At 30.3% G+C, this 17,688-nt stretch overlaps 1 protein-coding gene across 1 annotated transcript in view; it reads left to right on the forward strand.

Annotated features, from left to right (window-relative positions):
* The window catches only part of LOC132733699 (transient receptor potential cation channel subfamily A member 1-like), a 47,407-nt gene that overhangs the window by 8,212 nt on the left and 21,507 nt on the right, over positions 1-17,688 (forward strand). The window contains exons 3-18 of the mRNA XM_060720366.1: positions 20-195; positions 4,731-4,838; positions 5,332-5,440; positions 5,862-5,879; positions 6,932-7,035; positions 7,394-7,441; positions 9,753-9,877; positions 10,734-10,782; positions 10,990-11,184; positions 12,348-12,431; positions 12,697-12,779; positions 13,354-13,515; positions 13,965-14,076; positions 14,381-14,550; positions 15,024-15,108; positions 16,820-16,879. Of these exons, the coding sequence (XP_060576349.1) occupies positions 20-195; positions 4,731-4,838; positions 5,332-5,440; positions 5,862-5,879; positions 6,932-7,035; positions 7,394-7,441; positions 9,753-9,877; positions 10,734-10,782; positions 10,990-11,184; positions 12,348-12,431; positions 12,697-12,779; positions 13,354-13,515; positions 13,965-14,076; positions 14,381-14,550; positions 15,024-15,108; positions 16,820-16,879 (1,688 nt within the window). The remainder of the gene's footprint in view (positions 1-19; positions 196-4,730; positions 4,839-5,331; positions 5,441-5,861; positions 5,880-6,931; positions 7,036-7,393; positions 7,442-9,752; positions 9,878-10,733; positions 10,783-10,989; positions 11,185-12,347; positions 12,432-12,696; positions 12,780-13,353; positions 13,516-13,964; positions 14,077-14,380; positions 14,551-15,023; positions 15,109-16,819; positions 16,880-17,688) is intronic.

The following is a 17,688-nucleotide window of genomic DNA, read 5'->3' on the forward strand; positions in this document are numbered from 1 at the left end:
AAAATTTGATTTGTGTTAGATCCAAATGCAGCAGGTCCCTATGATATGTACCCACTACACCTAGCAGCGAAATATAATTCAATAGAAGCTGCAAAATACCTGCTCGATCATGGAGCCAATATCATGTGTCGAGACTGTAAACAAAAAACACCTTTACATCACGCCGCCAGGAAAGGTCATCTCGGCATGGTTGAGGTAATTATACTGAAATTTTAATTTCTTCATAAAGTTCATTTTAATTCATTCATTAGCTTTAAGCAGTTAGAAATCCTATTGGATTACCACATGAAATACATTAACTGATAAATACTGTCAAATAGGGATTCTGTAGAAAATGGTTAAACATTAATATCTGCAAAGTACATTACAAATTTGCAAAATATTATTTAATATGAAGCACACTTTTATCAAAGATAGTTTTGCCATTTATGTTTTTCACCCACCAGTTATAGAATAAGTTTATTGTGTTCTATTTGTGTAGATGTTGTTATTTACTGAGGGATGTCTTGTATTTGTATAGATGTTGTTATTTACTGAGGGATGTGTTTATATTTGTAAAGATGTTGTTATTTACTGAGGGATATGTTTATATTTGTATAGATGTTGTTATTTACTGAGGGATATGTTTATATTTGTATAGATATTGTTATTAGTCCCCTACCGGTTTACCGGAGGGGACTTTAGGTTTACCCTCCGTCCGTCTGTCCGTCCATCCGTCCGTCTGTCAGTCCGTCAGTCCGTCCGTCCACAAAACTGGATCCCGCGATAACTTGAAAAGTACTGAAAATATTTTTATGAAACTTGGTATATGGATAGATGGCAGTATGGAGATTATGCACATCTTTTTCTGTTCTTCCTATGTTGAAAATTCTGGTTACTATGGCAACAAATAGGCTGAAAATATGGCAAATTTTACACATAAACTTGGATCCAGTGATAACGCAAAAAGTACTGGAAATATTTTTATGAAACTTGACATATGGGTAGATGGCAGTCTTGAGATAATGCACGTCTTTTTCTTTTCTTCCTATGTTGAAAATTCTGATTGCTATGGCAACAAATATGCTGAAAATATGGCAAATTTTACACATAAACTGGATCCAGTGATAATGCAAAAAGTGCTGGAAATATTTTTATGAAACTTGACATATGGGTAGATGGCAGTCTTGAGATTATGCACGTCTTTTTCTTTTCTTCCTATGTTGAAAATTCTGGTTGCTTTGGCAACACATAGACTGAAAATTTGGCAAATTTTACACATAAACTGAATCCAGTGGTTACTCAAAAAGTACTGGAAATATTTTTATGAAACTTGACATATGGGTAGATAGCAGTCTTGAGATTATGCATGTCTTATCTGTTCTTCCTATTTTGATAAAATATCAGTTGCCTTGGCAACAAATAGGCTTAAAACATGGCAGATATAACAATATTTGTGATTAGTCAAAAAGAGCTGAAAATTTTTATGAAATTGCATCTTTAATTCAAGAGTTATCTCCTCTTTAAGAATTTTGCTTTTAAAATGTTATATTTTGGTAACAGGGATGTTTCAAATATTAACTTTAGAGTGACCTCAGTCCGTCTGTCTGTCTGTTCCAAAAAACTGTTTCCTGTGATCACTTTTAAAGAACTTTTCCAACAAATTTACTTAAAATAGAGAAAAATTGAAACATTAGTGAATGGCCAATGGCCCTTCAGAATGCTGATGGGGTTCTAACAGGTAGGGGACTTATGGATTGCTTGCAATACTATGATAATTGCTTGTTTACTATGGGATGTGTTTATATTTGTATAGATGTTGTTATTTACTGAGGGATATGTTTATATTTGTATAGATGTTGTTATTTACTGAGGGATATGTTTATATTTGTATAGATGTTGTTATTTACTGAGGGATATGTTTATATTTGTATAGATGTTGTTATTTACTGAGGGATATGTTTATATTTGTATAGATGTTGTTATTTACTGAGGGATGTGTTTATATTTGTATAGATGTTGTTATTTACTGAGGGATATGTTTGTATTTGTATAGATGTTGTTATTTACTGAGGGATATGTTTATATTTGTATAGATATTGTTATTTACTGAGGGATATGTTTATATTTGTATAGATGTTGTTATTTACTGAGGGATATGTTTATATTTGTATAGATGTTGTTATTTACTGAGGGATATGTTTATATTTGTATAGATGTTGTTATTTACTGAGGGATATGTTTATATGTGTATAGATGTTGTTATTTACTGAGGGATGTGTTTATATTTGTATAGATATTGTTATTTACTATGGGATGTGTTTATATTTGTATAGATGTTGTTATTTACTGAGGGATATGTTTATATTTGTATAGATGTTGTTATTTACTGAGGGATGTGTTTATATTTGTATAGATGTTGTTATTTACTGAGGGATATGTTTATATTTGTATAGATGTTGTTATTTACTGAGGGATGTGTTTATATTTGTATAGATGTTGTTATTTACTGAGGGATATGTTTATATTTGTATAGATGTTGTTATTTACTGAGGGATATGTTTATATTTGTATAGATGTTGTTATTTACTGAGGGATATGTTTATATTTGTATAGATGTTGTTTTTAGCTCACCTGTCACAAAGTGACAGGGTGAGCTTTTTTGATCGCTTTTCGTCCGGCGTCCGTCCGTTGTCCGTCCGTCCGTCGTCCGTCCGTCCGTAAACTTTTACTGTAAATGACATCTCCTCATAAGGAAGCCAATTTCATCCAAACTTCACAGGAATGTTCCTTTGGTGGTCACCTTTAAACATTTTTCAAAGAATTTAATTCCATGCAGAACTCTGGTTGCCATGGCAACTGAAAGAAAAAACTTTAAATATCTTCTTTTAAAAAACCATAAGAGCTAGAGCTTAGATATTTGGCATGAAACATCTTCTAGTGAGTGTCTACCAAGTTTGTTCAAATAAAAGCCCTGGGGTCAAAATTGGCCCCGCCCCGGGGGATCATTGATTTTCCCTATATGCATATAGTAAAAACTTAAAAAATCTTCTTTTAAAGAACCCAAAGAGCTAGAGCTAAGATATTTAGCATGAAACATGTTCTAATGGGTGTCTACCAAGTTTGTTCAAATAAAAGCCCTGGGGTCAAAATTGGCCCCACCCCTGGGGATCATTGATTTTCCCTATATGCATATAGTAAAAACTTAAAATATCTTCTTTTAAAGAACTCAAAGAGCTATGGCTAAGATATTGAGCATCAAACATGTTCTAATAGGTGTCTACCAAGTTTGTTCAAATAAAAGCCCTGGGGTCAAAATTGGCCCCGCCCCAGGGGGTCATTGATTTTCCCTATATGCATATAGTAAAAACTTAAAAAATCTTCTTTTAAAGAACCAAAAGAGTTAGAGCTAAGATATTTAGCATGAAACATGTTCTAATAAGTGTCTACCAAGTTTGTTCAAATAAAAGCCCTGGGGTCAAAATTGGCCCCGCCCCGGGGGGTCATTGATTTTCCCTATATGCATATAGTAAAAACTTAAAAAATCTTCTTTTAAAGAACTCAAAGAGCTATAGCTAAGATATTTAGCATCAAACATGTTCTAATAGGTGTCTACCAAGTTTGTTCAAATAAAAGCCCTGGGGTCAAAATTGGCACCGCCCCGGGGGTCATTGATTTTCCTTATATGTGTATAGCAAAAACTTAAAAAATCTTCTTTGAAAAAAAAAACAAATAGCTAGAGTTAAGATATTAAGCATGAAACATCTTTTAGTGAGTGTCTACAAAGTTTGTTCAAATAAAAGACCTGGGGTCAAAATTGGCCCCGCCCCAGGGGGTCATTGATTTTCTTTATATGCATATAGCAAAAACTTAAAATCTTCTTTGAAAAAACCCAAATAGCTAGAGTTTAGATATTAAGCACGAAACATCTTCTAGTAAGTGTCTACAAAGTTTGTGCAAATAAAAGCCCTGGGGTCAAAACTGGCCCGGCCCCAGGGGTTTCATTGTTTTTAACTATATGTGTATAGTAAAATCTTAGAAAAAATCTTCATTTAAAAAGCCCAATGAGCTAGAGCTTAGATGTTTAGCATGAAACATCTTCTTATGGGTGTCTACCAAGTTTGTGCAAATAAAAGCCCTTGGGTTAAATTGGCCCTGCAACGTTGGGGGGGGGGGGGGGTTGGGGGGGCCTATATACAGGTGAGCGACCTCAGGGCCATCATGGCCCTCTTGTTTACTGAGGGATATGTTTGTATTTGTATAGATGTTGTTATTTACTGAGGGATTATGTTTGTATTTGTATAGATGTTGTTATTTACTGAGGGATATGTTTATATTTGTATTTGTATAGATGTTGTTATTTACTGAAGGATATGTTTATATTTGTATAGATGTTGTTATTTACTGAGGGATATGTTTATATTTGTATAGATGTTGTTATTTACTGAGGGATATGTTTATATTTGTATAGATGTTGTTATTTACTGAGGGACATGTTTATATTTGTATAGATATTGTTATTTACTGAGGGATATGTTTATATTTGTATAGATGTTGTTATTTACTGAGGGATGTGTTTATATTTGTATAGATGTTGTTATTTACTGAGGGATGTGTTTATATTTGTATAGATGTTGTTATTTACTGAGGGATGTCTTCTAGTTTGTGTAACATGTTGTTATTTACTGAGGGATGTCTTGTATATGTTTATATGTTTGTTATTAACTGAGGGATGTCTTCTATTTGTATAGATGTTGTTATTTACCGAGGGATGTACCATAGACTGTAGAGATGAGGACAGACTTACACCACTACATGAAGCTTGCCAACTTAAACAGTCACATGTTGCTAAATATCTGGTGAGTGTCTAACTTTGTTGCTCTTCTTACCATGAAATAAGCTTGTGTGTCTATATAAAATAAATAAAAAGATTTTAAATTCTTAGATGTAATGTCAGGATCATTCATACATGAAGTCCTCTACATTTGTGAAGTTAGAAAAAAAAATCATAATTATATAGTGAAACATACAAAAATACAAGAAAAAGTAGAACTGGTTATACTCGGGGCAAATAGGAACTTCGAAATTGTATTTAAAAATATCTTTTTTGGTGTTTTTTTTTTTTCACAACAAGTTGATTACATAACAATCTAAGCATCTTGACCATTGAAATGAACAACTTTTGAAATTGATTGTTCAATTCAAATATCTTAATGATTGAACAAATTATTTGCGTTGCAGAGGAGCTGGCCTATAGCTCTATATGTTAATATTGCAATTGTGGATTTTGAAAATCATCTTTATTGCCACTGTTTTATTATCAACACATATTAATGTTGTTACATTATATAGATTGATCATGGAGCTGACACAGATGCACGAGATATCTCAGACAGTACACCATTACTATTTGCTGCTGCTGAAGGACTTACTGATATCATACATGTCATTTTAGATAAAGGTATGACCTTTGATATCATGTTAGATAAAGGTACTCCTTTTGATATCATTTTAAATGAAGGTATTCCTTTTGATATTGTTTTATTAAATAAAGGTACTCCTTTTGATATCATTTTTAGACAAAGGGACTTGTTTTTATATCATTTTAGATAAAGGTACTTATTTTGATATCATTTTAGATAAAAGCACTGATTTTTATATCATTTTAGATTTAAAAAAGATACTCCTTATGATATCAAACTCTATTATGATATCATTTTAGAAAAGAATTTTCTTTGTTTAAGGAACAATATCATTGTAGCATAAATGTAACTTATTGATATCATTGCAGAGAATCAAAATTTTTTGACATCATTTATGCTGTTTTTTAATGATTTTAGATAAAGGAACTCTTTCTGATACTTGATAGGAACTATTTTCAGATATTTTTTCAGACAAAGGTATTCTCTATTCAATGTTTTATTACTGCCCTGGTATGTTTTCTGTCTTGCTTATTTGTGTGTGTTTTTTTCCAAGCCTAGAATAAACTGTCAAAAAAATTTGATTGACAATATGTAGCATTCATATTTCATAAGATATTTAAATACTATTTCACTTAGAAAATGATAGTAAGGCTGTTCCAAATAAAGGCTCTTGTTCACAATGGCTACACACAAGTTTGATTATTTTTGTTTTGAATTTAATTTTAAAGCTCTTGTGTCAATTTTAACAATATATAGAGATGCATTTTTTCAGCATTTTATAGACATTTTTGGCTGGCTTTATTGTTAGGAAGGTTTAAAAGGATATGGTTGCATTTTTTTTGCTCGCTTGATTGCCAGATATTATTTTGGTGTGGACTAATATAATAATTAATGTCTCAAGGTTTGACTTTAAAACCACTGGAGTGTCCAGCAATAGGGGAACTTAGTTGAAAGTGCCCTGCATGGATGAAGCAATGTTAACTCATGATGATAGCATTATCAGAATATATTGTTAATGTGTATATCATTTGCGGTTATGTCTATATACATCAGTCCAAACATTGCAGTGTTGACCAGTTGTCTTATATATATTATAAGCAAATGAAAATTCAAGTAATGGTTACTAGAAAACATGTAATAAGAATTATGAATTTTGATACAATATAAAATGAAGTTGTTCCTACAATATAGGCCCACAATGGAAATAAGGAATTTAAAGTTTCTTCTTTGTGTGATTATTGGTATTGAGTTGCTTGATATGGGGCAATACTCATGTCTGTAGTCGGCTTTATCTATTTCATCATACAAACTATTGTACTATAAAATCACAATGATACCAAAATTATTCACATATTAGTGTCAGAAATATTAAAAGAGTTTTATTAGCACATTTTGTTCTTTAATAAAGTAAACTAATTTATTCTACTTTACTATGAACAACCCAGTCTTTATATAATTTTTTCAACACATACCTTTAAATGATAATAATGTAACTTTATAACTAATCATTTTATTTTTGAATATTTCAGCACAAAAATGGAAGGGTAATGCAGGTAAAGATGCAATGATGAATCATGTTGATAATGAGGGAACAAGCGCTCTGCATCTTGCTGTACAAAACTATCAAATGGAGGTAAAAATATTAAATAGGGAACTAGTGCTGATGAAATGCAATGGGGGGGGGGTTAGAGTTATGTGTACCTCCAACCATGGTTTGCAATACTCCATGTTAGAGTTATGTGTACCTCCAACCATAGTTAGCAATACTTCATGTTAGGGTTATGTGTACCTTCAGCCATGGTTTGCAATAAGAACAAGATTTTCATCCTGTTATGAAAAAAGATTTATGATCAAATAAGGTTTTCTCTGTCTAAAAATTCCATAAACAGTGATTTTTATCTTATCATGTATTTTAAATTAATCGATTTTAATATAAAAATGTAAAAATACATTTTAATTGTTAAATGTTTTTTGTTGTTTTTTAATAACAGGTCATAGATCTGTTGATTGAAAATGGAGCAGAGATCAACATGCAGAATGTAAGTCTAGAATAGGTTGTCTTCAATATATATATAAATAATGTGATGTGAGAAAGTAAATATTTATTATTGAAATGTATGTCATATGTTACTGATGCGTTCTTATAATAATAAACAGTCTTACTTGTATCAACCAAGGAATACAAGTATTTTCAGCCATATTTTGATAAAAAAAATATTAGTTCATTATAAATGCATCTTCTAAGGAAATAGAAATAAAGGATAATGTCTTAAAAATATACCAGAAACCCACAATTATTTCATTTAAATTGACAAGTTAAATTTATTTAAACTGACAAGTAAAAATTTATGCCAGTTGTTATTCAATGATGCTGTTGAACTGAGGCTGCTATTCTTAAATCTTCTCACCTTGTTTAAATTGGCAAACTTGCCAAGTGTTTTAAATAGATGTATTTTATTGTTTCTGTAGGTAATTGGTTTATAAACTGTTAGGTTAATGTTTATTTACATTTATCTTCACTTTGTGCTATCTTGACTGTTTTATCCATTTAATCTATTGATTTATTTCTCTTATTATTGATACAAATTGAATACTGATTATAAACATGTTAAAGAGGAAGGGGTGTGTTACAACACCTGTGAAATAAATGATTATCACTTTAAGAACAGGTGATTTAGAAACAAAGTATTAGAACTCTTTGTTATTGTACATAATATTGTCTGTGTTTAGTTCACTTTAAATAATTCAGGTATTTTTTCAGCTTCTCACAATATTTCAGAGTCAACAATTTGAGATATGTTTCCTTTTGAACAATAATAGTTAATTTGGAATCTGTAAAGATCACTTAGAATCAGGAATCTAATACAATGTACTGTATTTCAGTAAGCTCAGAACTACAGTTCATTTATTTGCTTTACTTAAAAACGGTCATGAATCATGATTTTCATAAATTGCCTAGTTATTTCAGCACTTAACCCTAGCTGGTGTTTATATAATTTTGTATTACAAGAAAGTCAGCATTTTAAGATAGAGATATATTTTCCTTCAGCGTGCAATGCGGGTATAGTATACATGTGTACTATTTTGCAGGTGATGGATTTCATTAAAGAATAATATTTTTGTTGAAAAAACTTTAAATACATGTACTTAACACACATTACAATTTCTTTATCTACAAGTACTTACAAAAGTTTGATATCATATATACTGGCAGGGTACTTAAAAATGTTTGATATCATATATACTGGTTGGGGGGAATGAAAGGTGTACGTATGCAAACACAGATTGTCATCTAATCACTCTAAGTCATGTTGTAATCACTAACTAATTCATTAATCAAAAATTTGTATATATTCTACATAATTGATTGGAGAAGAAAATTTTTACAGCATGTTACATTCCATTACATCTGATTAATAGTTGATATGTAATTAATTATCATACATGTATATAATTGGTTATCACCGGTACATGCAATATTCGCTAATTACTTAAATAACATGAACATTTCATTTTCTTGATAAACATTGGCAGTGACCTTATAATATATCATATTTACAATATATTGGGAGAAATTGACAATATATATACATGTAAACCAATATTTTTGTATTCAAAATATAAATGATAGAAGAGAAATATCAATTATACTAATTTTATGTCCCATAAACATGTGATTTTGGTGTATCTCATAATATACAAGTTTTGTTAACTATTGTACAATCTTGTACTGTACCCTTTTATTGACTTTTTTGACAGAAATTTGGTTCAATTCAATGAAAATTGTCTTTATGTTTGTTGTAACCTTCATCTCAATTAAGAATGATCTATTCCCAAGAAAATTTCTTCAAAGTTGAAAATTCTGTCCAAGATGAAGTATACATAATTCTGTACATAATAAAATTCCAGCAGGAATTGTTCTAGTTTTCCGCCTAGAAAAGTAAACAAATTGTTTTCCATGCAAGAAAAATGGTCACATTTGCATTTTCATTCATGGTCGGCCCAGAAATCATTGATTCCGTGAAATTCTGTCCCATTTCCACCAAAATTTTGTAAAGGTAATCAGAATTGTAGGAGACCTTACACAATCTTGGTTGATTTTATTTTTTTTTTCAGATGTTGTTTCATTAAAAATGTACAAATAAATGTACAAAATAATCAGATTCTATATTTCACTATGTTTTATTAAAAATACAGTTATTTCAATGAAAAGGATGATATTTCAGAATAATTAGGTTTAATGTTTTTTTCATGAACAACAAAATGTTATGAAATAGATCTTAAGAATATTTAAGGGTTATTTTCAATGCTGTTAATTTATTTATGTAAGTTGGGATTTTGTTCTTGTAGAACACAAACTACACCCCGCTACATATGGCTGTAATAGGAGGTCAGATAAACATTGTAAACCAGTTGTTGGACAAGGGAGCTGATATAGAAGCTAGAGATGGTGATCACATGACTCCAGTTCATAGGTAAATTCTTGTTGTATCTAAATATTCAGATTCTATATTTTTAAAAATATTTTATTAAAAAAAAATCATCAATCTTAATTTTCTATGCCTTTAATTTAGATGTATATGATACAGTGCTTACTTAGTTTTCTAACATCAAAACTATGGCCAGTATATAATTAAAGAATATTAGTTAAACTTCTAGTAATATAAATTTGTAATATAAACATTCTCTCTTATCACCTAACAAACAAGTGTAGATCATCTTTAATTGTATAATTACACAGTTTAAGCGTCTGTCATATATACATTCTCTGCAGATCTAAACCATAGTTCATTTCTGGAATATGCACTTCCATATTTGTATTTTCCATTATTGTAATACTTTAAGTGTATTCAGAATTCATGTCCCATTTAATCATGACTTTCTGCCATTTTTTCATCTTCATTGGCTAACATGCTTTCATATTGCATTGAGCATCCCATCCTTTCTTTACCTGTGTCACCAAAAATGTATATTATTTCAGTTTCTAAAACATATCCAAATAGGGAGCGAATTGGATTTTAAATCCAAATGCTGCTAGTTCTATCTTTAGGCAAGGCATAATTTTTCTTTGAAATATGATCTTGGGCATCAAGTATAATGTTCATTTGTCTCTCACTGGTAATCAAGGAATCATTTGAGATTAGTAGTTATTCACTTGCAGAGAAATTGGTAATTTCTGGTCAGTTATCCAGGAAAGCTGCTTAAGTGGATTGACCACCATGATATGACCAAAATATGTGTTAAAATAGATGTTAATGTCAGGATAAAAAGAACAGACAAAAAATAAGACATATATAATTTGTTAAGTAAATAAGTTTCATTTACTTTCAGGTGTGCTATGTATGGGAAGAAAGATGTATTAGAAGTTCTCCTACAGAAGGTAAAACATAAAAGCACCATTTTTTTTTATCAAGTATCAATTCAATATACATTGTTATGGTTATAAATATTGTTTTTATAATTTATCAGAATATAATTATATTGTGTGTTCATTTACTTTTTGTACACATGTATTACAAAAATTGAAATTGTTCACAAAGCTTTTTATATGTGATTTAAGAGAAATTTTACAATTGTATTTGAGCAGGGAGCAAACTGCAATGCTCGCACAAGTGAGCAGATGACCCCACTGTTGGTGGCATCATGGAAAGGTCATGCCGCAGTGGTAGAATATCTTCTTTTACACAAAGCCAAGGTCACTGCCACAGATAGCTGTATGAGGACAGCTTTACATTGGACAGTTGATCAAGGTCACTATAATATACTACAGTTACTGATGAAGGTTAGTTCACCATTGACAAGACAATTATTATTGTACTTGGATACTGATATACTAAAAACCAAACACAGAACACATGATTTACAAAAGCCTGAACAGGTTCTACATTATATGTATCATACCCAAAAAAATTAATGAAGATTTTCTTGAAAAGAAAACGTCATGAAGAATTTCACTCGAAGTTGTATAAATGTCATGTTAAGATATTTTGTCTACCAAACATCCTTAAACTTTTTAAATTCTGACTTTTAACTTTTTTAAGAATATAATTTTTTATTGCAAGGGTACATTTCAAACTTTTAGTTATGTCAGTTAGTACCGTATAAGTACTTTTTTCTGCGGGAACTTTATTTCTGCTATTTCTGCGGTTCATAACGACACCGCAGATTTAAAAACCGCAAAAAATTAAGCCTTTCGTTTTGTATTTATCGAAATATTTAAACTACCGGGATAGTTTCAATACAATACCATGTGCAGTTATCCGCTTTTGTAGATGGGATGTTTTTTATGTATTCATCATGAACAAAATATAAGAAAAAAAATCTTACTTTGCTTGTTCTTTTCGTTGAAATAAATAATTATTATGTTTGTATGATTTTTCACTCACCCCAAGCTTGATGCGTCTTTGGTGAATAGTTTTAAAAAAAACAGCTATAATTATAGTTTGACTGGTGATGCAAAAATGACCCTTGTTTGTTATTTTCATTAAAACCTGCTATAAACACTTCTTTTATGTATCTGTACAATATATTAAGACGATGTGCGATTTTGCCATTGTTTATTTTCACACTTCGTATTTATACAATTACAGTATTAAAATTTGTCATTGCAGGTTATTTTCCTGTTTGTTTTTAACGTGCATATACCAATACATATTGATTACAACGAAACTTATTATCAGTTGTGGAAGTAATGTAACATCAACAAATCTTGAAATGTTGTCTTTTTTATCGGTTAATTTTGTACAAATATCTTAGTTAAAACACAGTAATAAAACTTATCAATGCGATAATGATGACACCGCAGAAATAAAATATGCAGAAATTAAACCCCTTATTTTAACAAAAATCGCAGAATATTAAGCCCGCAGAAATAAGTACTTAATATACGGTATATTTTCAATAAGATCACTCTTGAAATTTGATATAAAATACTTATTGTCCCAGAATGGTGGAGAAGAATTACTAAGTGCCATGGATCACAGAGACCAGACTGTGGCTCACTATGCTGCTAGAACTGGTAACACTATGGTACGACTTTACTCATCTTTGCCCATAATACACTGATTTAACTTAATGAACGAATTATTCTTTGACTTATATAGTATAGCAATAACTGAATTGATAAAAACTAATGGTATAAATTATTTGAGAATGTTGCAAATACATGTGAAATAACTATAAATTATTCGTGAGAAGATGCATGTAGCTGATATAATTAAAGGATAAATGGAAAGTAGTATTGATGTAAATAACAAGACTAGTATAAACTACATGTATGTAGAATATATTTCAGATGATGAAATTATTGATAGATTTTGGTGTGAAACTGTCAACAAGAGATCAAGATGGGAAAACCCCTCTTCATATAGCAGCCGAGTATGGGCATATTCTTACTTACATATCTTTATACCTTACTCTTCTAAATTTGTACAAATCTACTAAATGTGTATCATGATCTGACTCTGCTAAATGTGTGTTATGATCTGACTCTGCTAAATGTGTATCATGATCTCACTCTGCTAAATGTGTGTCATGATCTGGATCTGCTAATTTTACTCTGCTTAATTTGTATACTGGTGTCAATTGCTCATTTAAGGGATTTCAAAAGAGCAAAAATTATGTAGTAAACCATAAGATATGGGTCCAGTATAAAGGGATATAATGGCCAGCCAAGCTGTTAACTAATGACATACATGTTTGTATGCCAGTATTCTAAATGAAAAATACTGATGATTTATGATTGAAAACATGATGTGGTTGTCATTAAAAAGAAGTATGCTTATTTCATGTGTTGTTATTACTTATTTCATTTAATAAAGTGTAATTAATAAACATATGCATTCTTGAAATGTAGTTGTCTACTGATACATTATTTGAATCTACACAATAGTAGTATTGACACATACATGATATTCTAAGTGTTATTATTAATCATGCATTCATATTTCAGATGTGGTAATTACACTAGTGTTGAGATGCAGATAGATACAAGTAAGTCAGAGTTAAATGATGGAGACAGTGATGGTCGTACACCTCTAATGTTGGCTTGTCTTAGTGGACATTTCAAGGCTGCAAGGTCACTTCTTGCACTAGGGGCAGACAACTCTATTAGGTATATATTCCAATGCCTGTAAATAGTTAAAACACCTTCTTTTTTTTGTAATGATACTATATACAGAGAAGCTGTCATTAGAATTGCTATATTTTTTCTACATTTTATAGATATTTTGTCATATTCATTGAGGATAGTCTTTGTTGGTACTGCTGTATTTTTTTCCGCAGCAAATTGTAATAACAAAATTACTTTACTTTGAATTTATCATACTGTGATTGACTATTGCATCTTGCCACTAATTGACAAATGGTCATTAGTGTTTACGTCAGTTACTTTTTACAATAACATCCAAGATGTCTTGGTCAATGTGCAATGTTTCTAGGTAGTGCTACATTTGCAAATTAGATCATGTTGGGATAACTGCGGTATCATTGTTGAAGGGATATGATAGTAGCTGTGCATACTTTATAATTAAAGCTATATGTTTTAATTTTGTTACCATAAAGGGATGAGAATTACTGTACAGCTATGATTTTGGCAGCATCTAAAGGTCATGTGAAGGTCATGCAGCTATTAATAGACAACCTTACAGAGGTCAATGTGTGTGATAAATTAAAGGTTTGTATTATATAATGACAATTCCTGAAAATAAATATTTGTATGCAATACCCCGGTACTTAATGCGAAAAAGGATAACATTAAATATTTTAATACATTTTTGTTATGTGAAAAAAAGATTTATTCCATTTTTATTCAGTGATATGTATTTTTGTAATATTTTCATATTTATTTGCTGATACATTTGCAATGTTTTGGTGTTACAGTAATATCTTGATTTTACCTGGAAATAAAAGCTATATAAAAGATTTATATAGTTGGTTACTGAGTTACATAATGTTTGGTATGATTTTATACTATACAGAATACAGCCTTACATATGAGTGCAGCGGGTGGTCATGTTGATGCGGTACGACTGTTGTTAAACAAGAATGCCTCCCCTATTATGTTAAACAGTTACAAGAAGTCTGCCCTGGATATGGCACTGGATTATGAACAAGTTGATGCTGCTGTTACTATGATGAAACATAAGAAGTATGAACATTTATCAAGATATGTTAAACCCCTCCTGTTTATAAATACGACCCAGAAACATTTGAAATTTCATCTTTAAGTTTTTTTCTATTTCTTTTTATAATTACTTTCGTTTTTGCAAAAAAATCTATATTTTTTAAAAATTTGATTGGATAACACAGGTCAGGTTTATTATACTAATTCTACTCTTTCAAGCTAAATCTAAACACAAACACATGCAAATTTTAATTTGAACTGTAAATAATTTTGGCCATATATGGAGTGAAACAATGATTTGTACTTTGAAATAGAAAGATTTTTTATTTGATGACCATTACAACATTACTTCTTGATATAACATGCATATATATATATTGGTGACCTAGAAAATGATTTTATCATTTAAAATATTCACATGACTTTCTTCAAAATGAAGTTACATAAAGAGATTTGTTGTAATATATAAGATATACTAACTATTTATAATGTTTAAGGTGGAAGGAGATAATGTCACTAAGAGATAGTCAGGGATATACACCCATGAAGAAACTTATTAGGAAAGCTCCAGAGGCAGCAATGGTATGTCATTTATTTTACTGTAGTTAGAATGTACATGAATATTTATAGGACATAATCCAGGCATCTTTCCGTTTGATATTTTGTGAATGCCAAATATAGTATCTAGTTATGTACTTAAACAAGAAAAGAGACAAAAATATTACATTATTTTATAAACAGTGTTTGGACAATTCACAACTCATTAATTTTGAATTTCCCCTCAAGAGTATTTTCTAGTGCGGATGATTTCTGCTGATACTTATTCTAAATGATTTATTACTTTGTTTTGTTTAACTTTATGAAGACATGAAAAAACACTTGAAGGGATTTCTGCAATAAAATTGAATATGGTAGAATAAACTGTAAACACAAATATAAATTTATTTATGTAAAATTTATTGAAAATTAGTTTCTTCAATTGTTTTCAGTTTAAATTACTTTCAATTTTTACTGTAAGAACTATTTGTGTATTAGTTACTTAAAATTCATGTTGAATGTAAGGGAACTTAACTTTGTCCATCCAAGGAGAGTTGTCTGGGGTAGGAAAATACCATGAGGGGAATGGCCTTGGGGTAACAAAATTCAGCCATAATAGATAAGTAAGACATTGTCACATAGGAATATTGTGGTTGGAATTGTTGAGATTTCTAAATAAACTAACCAGCTGTATTCAAGTACATATGAAGTGTTTTTGTCACTTTGACCATGTGTAATTATCTTGTGATATCACAGTCTGAATAAAATCCAGAAATTGTAAGTTTGATCCTTTTTCCCCAGCACAAATAACAGTCATTTGGATATTTTGACTTAAAGACGTTTTCGGGAGTTTTCAGATAGACATATAGACAAAACTAAAACTGTTCAATAGAATTTCTTTAAACTTGTCATGTTGTTAGAATATGATAACAGAAACATTTTAAGTGAAAAAAAAATTGTGGTCACCGTTCTCATTTATGAGTTATCTGCCCTTGAATTGGACTTTTTTGTTAAATTCAAGGGCAGATAATTTACAATGAATTCATGGAAACAATACATTTTTTTTCTTCTTATTTTTATGAAGCTTACCTTCGTTTTAGTTGATATTCAAAATTTCAAGAAATTTTAACCTGTGCATTTTTTCTTAAAAAATGGCCTATTTTTTAAGAATTTAAAGTACCTTTATTTTCATTGAAAAAAAATTAACAGAAACGATGTAAGGAAGTGCATGTTATTATGAATTGTAATCAACAATGAAAAGAAAAACATAATCCAGAAGTTAAAACAAGAATTCATTTTAGTATGTATAAGTTATCTGCCCTTGAAATGACCTTAAATAAGTAGAAAAGTCCAATTCAAGGGCAGATAACTCAAAAATGAGAACGGTGACCACAATTTTTTTTTCGCTTAAAATGTTTCTGTTATCATATTCTAACAACATGACAAGTTTAAAGAAATTCTATTGAACAGTTTTAGTTTTGCCTATATGTCTATATGAAAACTCCCGAAAACGCCCTTAAAATCCATGGTCCTGTGTAAACATGGTTTGAAACTTGCATGTCAAAGAACTAGTTAATTTCATCTGGAATGTAGAAGTCTTTTTATCACTTGCACTATCCTGCATAAACTTGCTAAATGTCTTTGGGATTGAGTTGCTCATGTAGAAGATAATGTAATGGCTACTTTAAATAAACGTTTTATTAAATCATTTACTTACAGCTTTAGATAAACATTTTATTAAATCATTTACTTACAGGTAGTAATGGATAGTTGTGTTGTGGAATCTGATGATAGGAAAGATGACATGGATTATTCAGTAAGTCATATAGATATTTATAGCTTGTTCTTGACATCGATTAATGTATAATGCATATTTAGGGAAATTGTAATACTACCTTCAATATTATGTAATTATAGTCAAAAACCTGCCACATGTCCTCAATAAATTTTCACCACATCAGCGCTTGCTTAAGTTACTTTTGAATTAGGAATACCGTAGCCTTGAGTTCAAATTTTTGAATTAGATGAATTTTTGTTTCTCTTTGAAAAACTGTTGGCCAGGAGACATTTCTAGCATGCCTAAGCACAAAAATTTGAAGTAAACTTTTGGGATGGCAAGTTGTCAGTTTTAAAACCATTATCCACAAATTCCTTAAATAACATGGTGGATTTTGACCAAACTTCACAGGAATGTTTGTTAGTTCGCCCTCTACAAAAGTTGAGAAATGGTGTTGGCCTTTTGCAAAAGTAGATCACAGAAGATTAAATAAAACTTAAAAAATGAAATCTATAAAAATCTCAGAACTTCATTGCCCTAGCTTAAATATACACATGTATATAAAACACATTTTGCATCTAACATTGCCTAGTATCACTATATAAAAGTTAAATAAATCATAAATCATACCCTTTAGGTCATAAATAGCCCATACCTGAAACACTTAAATAAATCCTCTCCTTCGTAACTACGATGCCCAGAACATAGATGTATGGCATGTCTAGCATCACCTTGTGGTTCTCTACCCAAGTTATATAAATCATGCCCCTTGGGTCAAAATAAGAAAATAAATTTAAGTCTTCTTGTTTAATAGTTAACCTTTGTATCAGTTATGTTGAATAGTAATT

The sequence above is a fragment of the Ruditapes philippinarum genome, unplaced genomic scaffold, assembly GCF_026571515.1.
Source record: "Ruditapes philippinarum isolate M1 unplaced genomic scaffold, ASM2657151v2 ctg802_1_1_1_1, whole genome shotgun sequence".
Classification (NCBI taxonomy): Eukaryota; Metazoa; Mollusca; class Bivalvia; order Venerida; family Veneridae; genus Ruditapes; species Ruditapes philippinarum.